General features: G+C 40.6%; 1 protein-coding gene across 4 annotated transcripts in view; it reads right to left on the minus strand.

Moving 5' to 3' along the window:
- CERKL (ceramide kinase like) overlaps positions 1–5,978 on the minus strand; it is a 119,308-nt gene extending 113,330 nt beyond the window's left edge. Inside the window, exon 1 of one of the 4 annotated variants that reach the window (XM_016950127.4) lies at positions 5,628–5,978. In XM_016950127.4, the coding sequence (XP_016805616.1) occupies positions 5,628–5,865 (238 nt within the window). In that variant the 5' untranslated portion in view covers positions 5,866–5,978. The remainder of the gene's footprint in view (positions 1–5,627) is intronic. The other 3 variants (XM_063790622.1, XM_016950128.3, XM_016950129.4) reach the window with 3 other exon arrangements.
- Positions 5,979–6,620: the final 642 nt, after the last annotated feature.

Here is a 6,620-nt window from a genome sequence, read left to right on the forward strand (position 1 = left end):
CAAAGGGAATACTTCCAAACTCATTTCATGAGTCAAGCATCACCCTAATTCCAAAATCAGATAACAATACAACACAGAAAACTATAGTACAATATCCCTGATGAACACAGGTGCAAAAATTCTCAAGATATTCGCAAACCAAATCCAACAGCACATTAGAAAGATAACTTGCTACATTCAAGTGCGATTCATCACTGGGATCCGAGGCATGCAAGAATGGTTTAACATACACAAAGCAGTAAATGTGATACACATTAACAAAGACAAAAACTGTATGATCATTTTAATAGATGCATTAAAAGCCTTTGACAAAATGTGGCATAATTTCATGATTAAAAACCCAACAAATTAGGTATGGAAAGTTTGTACTTCAACACAAAGGCCACATATGACAAATCCACAGCTAACATCATACTGAATGGGAAAAGACCAATAACGAGATCAATTCTAAGATCAACAACAAGAAAAGGATGGCCACTTACACAATTTCTATTCAACATACTACTGAAAGTTCTAGCCAGATAAACTGGGCAAGAGAAAGAAGCAACGAGCATCCAAATTAGAAAGAAGCATGTCAAACTGTCCCTGTTTGCAGAAGATATGATCTTATAGATACAAAACCCAAAATGCTCCACAAAAGAACTGTTAGAATTCAGTAAAGTTGCAAGACACAAAATCAATATGTAAAAATCAGTAGCATTTCTATACACTAATATTGTACTATGTGAAAAATCAAGAAAACAATTCCATTTATAGTACTTTTTTAAAAAAAAATACCTAGAAATAAACAACCAAGGAAGTGAAAGAATCTCTACACTGAAAAGTATAAAACTTTGATGAAAGAAATTATCTTCCCACATCAATAAATGGGAAGATAGTACAAGTTCATGGATTGAAATAATTATATTGTTAAAATGGCCATACTACCCAAAGTGATCTACGGATTTGATGTAATTGCTATCAGAATACCAACACCATTCTTTACAGAAATGAAACAATCTGAAAATTCATGTAGAACCACAAAAAAAACCCAAATAGCCAAAGCAATCCTGAGCAAAAAGAACAAAACTGGAAGTATCATACTACCTGACTTCGAAATATACGATAAAACTATATTAACACAGCATGGTACTAGCATAAAACCAGACAGACCAATGAAATAAAATGGAAAGCCCAGAAATAAATTTTTGCACCTACAACAGCCAACTGATTTTTTAAGATGTCAAGAACATGCACTGGGAAAAAGACAGTCTCTTCAACAAATGGTACTAGGAAAATTAGATATTCACATGCAGAAGAATGAGATTAAACCCCTCCCTCTCACCATATACAAAAATAAAAATAGATTAAAGATTTAAAATGTAAAACTTGAAAACTATGAAATTACAAGAAAAAAGGGAAATTATTCTCGACACTGAGCTGAGCAAGGATTTTTAAAATAAGACCTCAAAAGCACAGACAAAATAAGATTACATCAAACTAAAAAACTTTGCACCTTGAAGAAAACTATTAAAGTGAAAAGAGCTGCAGAATGGGAGAAAAATATTTGCAATCTATACATGCGACAAAGGGATAAAATCCAAAATATATAAGAAACTTAATTCAACAGATAAAATAATAATGCCTTTTTTTTTTTTTTTTTTTTTTTTTTGAGATGAAGTCTCACTCTGTTACCAGGCTGGAGTGCAGTGGCACTATCTCAGCTCACTGCAATCTCCACCTCCTGGGTTCAAGCAATTCTCCTGCCTCAGCCTCCCAAGTAGCTGTGACTACAGGCATGTGCCACCACACCCGGCTAATTTTTGTATTTTTAGTACAGACGGGGTTTCACCATGTTGGCTAGGATGGTCTCGATCTTCTGACCTCGTGATCTGCCCGCCTCGGCCTCCCAAAGTGCTGGGATTACAGGCGTGAGCCACTGTGCCTGGCCAACTTGATTTTTTAAATGGGCAAACGACTTTAATTGATAGGTCTCAAAAGAAGACATAAAAATGATCAACAGGTGCATTTAAAAGATACTTGACATCACTAATCATCAGGGAAATGCAAATCAAAACCACAATTAGATACACCTCACTCCAGTTAGAATGGCTATTGCCAAAAAGACAAAAGAAAATCAGTATTGACACAGATATGGAGAAAAGGGAACACTTACACACTGGTGGTATGATTGTAAACTAGTACAGTCATTACGGAAAACAGCATGGAAGTTCCTAAAACAATTAAAAATAGAAGTATCATATGATCCAGCAATCCCACTACCAGGTATGCATCCAAAGGAAATAAAATGAGTATGTTGAAGAGATCTGCAATCCCATGTTTACTGCAGCACTATTCACAATGGCCAAGATATGGAATCAACCTAAGCGTACAACAATGGATGAATAAAGAAAATGTGATACAGAAACATAATGGAATACTAGTCAGCCATTAAAAAATAAAGTCCTGTCAATTGTGAATGCTAAGCCTGGAGGACATCATGTTAAGAGAAGTAACCCAGACACAGAAAGACAAATACCACATGTCACTCACATGTAGAATCTTTTTCTATTATAAAAGGTTGATATAGATAAGGCAGAGATTAGAATAGTTACCAGAGACTGGGAAGGGGAGGGGAGAAGGAAGGATGGAGAGAGGTTAGTCAAAAGACACAAAGTTACAACTAGGTAGGAAGAATAAATTCTGGTGTTTTGTTGCATAGTATGGTGACTATGGTTAACAGTAAAATACTATATATTACAAAATAACCAGAAGAGAGTCTTTTGAATGTTCTAACCCACAAGGAAATGATGAAAGTGTGAGGTGAAGGATACACTAACTACTTTGATTGGATAATTGTACAACATAAATATCAAAACATCAAATAGTATCTCATAAATATATACAATTACAATGTGTCAATTAAAATTTTTTTAAACAATTAAAAAGTTATTAGACCAGCTGTTGGATCTGGTTGAGTTAATGTGCTTAAGAAGCACATGCATAACTTTATATCACACATTTAAAATATTTCTCTACTTAAAAAAAAAAATCCCCAAAAAGCGCTGATACTTTGTGCCTCCCAAATTGACTTATAGCCTCTTTTCAAAAGCCTCACTTCTGCAGGGAAGGGTAATAACACATCCATTATTCCAGGTCATCCCTGAACCCAATAAAAAGAACTACAATTACTACAGTTATGCTCATTTACCCTGCCAACAAGACCATCAATTTGTCCCAATTTTGGCAGTCAGAGCCTTCATAAAATACATTAATGTCTTTGCTTATTACTCAAGATGGAAAATTAGAAAATGATCACATAGTATTTTATTTCATCAGTGAAAACAAAGTACTATGAGGTTTAAAAACTAAGCAGTCTTGAAAACATACGTATGTTCTAATAATCTCCAGTGATCTCCCCTACCCACCCTCATCCTTTTCTGAGGCAGCCAGTCACTTGCCAACTAGCAATGGACATGCTCTCCCCCCACCACATCCTACCATATCGTGTCCTCCCAAGTACAGTAACTTTGATGTAGCTCCCTCTTCCATTTAATCTTTTACCACTCACATCTAAGCTTATTCAACAACAGAGTATTTCTAGCATTTAAATATATCATCTCTTAATATCTCCTTCTTATTTCCCAGTGTTTGTTTTTGTTTGTTTGTTGTGCTTTTTGAGATGGAGATTCACTCTTGTTGCCCAGGCTGGAGTGCAGTGGCGTGATCTCGGCTCACAGCAACCTCCAACTCCCAGGTTCAAGCAATTCACCTGCCTCAGCCTCCCAAGTAGCTGGGATTACAGGGACACACCACCACCCCTGGCTATATTTTACCTAAATAAAACATCTCTTGGTTTCTTCCATAAACAGAAGTACTTACTAAGGCTCTAGGCTTCTGTGCCCCCAATTTTAGAGGCCCAAAGTGGTTTGAATACCAGGTATTAATTACAAAGAAAAAGGGTACACCTGTATGAAGGAAAAGACCACCAAATGGTTTTAGGGCATAATTAAACAAAGAATCAGTACTTGCAATCTTTAAAGTTACAAATCTGTCAAGATGTATTTTAGAACTCTACTGCCAGGGGTGCACGAATTAAACCTATTTAACCTTAATCACCACTCAATATAAAACAGCATTTCTTTTCTCATGTCATTGTTTGCTTTTTTTGTACACAAATACTGCAACATTGGTTTGTATGACCTCTCATTGCACAATGTCTCATTTTAATTCTATAGTATTTCAGCTGCACTGTAGGTTAAATTGGCTCTTTGGGCTAATCCAAACTGTAATTATAAACTTCTATATTGCATAACTCGAATTGCCTGAAAGACTTACAAATAATTCCATGGCTATATCCCTAGCTTTTAACTTAAAAGGTTCAAGAAAATACTACACCTTGGTTTTTAAAACACCTGAAAACACTTTAAGGTCAAAGACTGTTTTCGTGAAATGAGCGAGCATGGCACATGCAGCACAGGCAGAATTCACAATCGCAACCAGTGCTGAATCCCTGGCTAGTTGGTTTCATTTTGTTAGACTTTTGAGCAAGACTTTAAGACAGTGAGTCTATTCTGTAACATAAATAGCACACTGTGTCTTGTTTTCCAACAGGGGAAGGCAATTTTTTAAATTTCATTAATTTGTATTTGGCTAAAAGAGGTTGAATACCAAATTCCGTTTCCCCCAAGTCATCTCCTTGCAAGTAGAGTAACCTTGATGTAGTTCCTCCCCATTTCATCTGTCTTTCACCACTCACATCTAAGCTAATTCAACAATGGGGAGTATTTCTCGAGTTTGGACTTAGAAATAAGACTATATGAAAGTCTACTTATAAGACTTGTAAAATGGTCTTTATAAAATATCTGTTAAGTCTATAAGGCTATTTGACTAAGACGTGAAAATAGACTCGAAGTATTTGTTGTAAACTACAGCATTATAACTTTTTTAGGTAACTAAAATTTTAAGTCAATAAAAGGCAAACGTAAGCAAACCGCTTGACGTAACTAAGCATCGCAAAACTGCGATCCAATAATCTAGGGTCAATATTAAAAATCAAAAGTTTCTAGACCGAGCCTGAAGAAGTCTTAATTCTAGACAATGGCAAGGAAGGTGAGGAGCAGAAAAAAATCCAGAAACACTCCCAAAACTCTGGAGTTACATTTTCAAGTCAGCAAAATGAGAGTTGGATTCAGAACTCTTGTGTAGGCATAATCTGTAAGATGTTTATAGTTTCAATGTACCATCAAAGTTAATGGATTAAAACTTTTTCAACTTGGAGGGGAGGAGTAGTTGACCTTCTCACATTTGTAAATTACCTCCCCTTTGGGGCTCAAGATTTTCTGCTGGGACTCTGAGCAAAAGCTGCGTGTGACGTTTGTCCGGGGAAGGTCTCGGAGGCGGGAAAAGGCTAGGTAGCGAAAGAATCCCTGGGGGTTCTGGGGTGGGGCGAGAGGCGTGAGTTCCCGGTTGGGAAGGAGGAGGCGGCGACTTGGGGACTCGGTAACACGTCCGGGCAGTGAGGAGAGCACGGGGAGGGTAGGAGAGAAAAGGGGAGGGTGGAGCAAAAGCGCGTGGGTGCAGGCCTTGGGCCGGGGAGAGGGAGGAAACGCGGAGGGAGGCGAAGACGCCTGGGGCCGGGCACTCACCCGCCGGGCGCTCGGGCTGAATGGGCCGCCACCGCAGTGCTCGCTCGCTCAGCACCACGTCACAGCTGTCCCTCCCGATCTCGAAGATGCCCCGGAGCAGAATCCGCTCGGCCGCCGCCTCCGTCTGCTGCGGGGACGTTAACAGCGCCGGAGGCACAGCGGCAGCCTCCGGGGGCGCCTCTTCCTCCCGGCCGCCCTCCAGGGCACTCACCCGGTTCCTGCGCCTCCTCCAGGGCATGGCGGAGTCGCAGGCTGGGCCCGAGCCAGGGGTCCGGGGAGGCCTTTGGAGAAGGAGGTGGAGGGCGCGGCAGCCCCAGCTCTAGCCGCGTCCTGCGCTGCCACAGCAACGGCGCGCAGGGCAGGGACCCAGGAGGGAGGCGGGGCCGCGCCTGACCCAGTCCAGCACCCTGGCCTGCCAGCCTCTCCGCTTCGCCACTCACCACAAAAAGACCCAGCTGCAAGAGGAAGAATAAGTGGCTCCCTCCGCCTAGCTTCTCCTGCAAAGTACGATTTCGTACTTTTCGTTACCCTCGAGTTAAACCAGCCCTCCTCAATCTTAAACTTGCATATAATCGCTTGGGCATCTTGTTCAAATGGAGATTCTTATTGCATAGGTGTGGGACTGGCCCCCAGATACCACAATCTAAGAAAATACTAGGTGATGGATCCCACTGGCCAAGGAACACACTTAGAGTTGCAAGGGTGGAAGCCTCTGTTTTTCCACCTCCTTTCCAGAGGGTTCCCTGGAGAGCAGAGGTGATGCTTTACAACCCTGTTTCAGAGTACTAGCGCACTTCCCAAAACCCCTGAGGGGAAGCTAGAGATAAGGCCCTGGTTTGCATAGACAAATTTGCATCTGACAAATTCAGTATTAAAGGTAAGTGCCTCCAGGTGTAAGTATTTAGGGTCCTACTTTCCCCCAAGGTAGCGCCTCTGCAGTCTTGTCTTTGCCTGGATCTTGCACTCCCTTGAGGGAGATTACAAGCAGCAGGG

Source organism: Pan troglodytes, chromosome 13 (assembly GCF_028858775.2).
Source record: "Pan troglodytes isolate AG18354 chromosome 13, NHGRI_mPanTro3-v2.0_pri, whole genome shotgun sequence".
Classification (NCBI taxonomy): Eukaryota; Metazoa; Chordata; class Mammalia; order Primates; family Hominidae; genus Pan; species Pan troglodytes.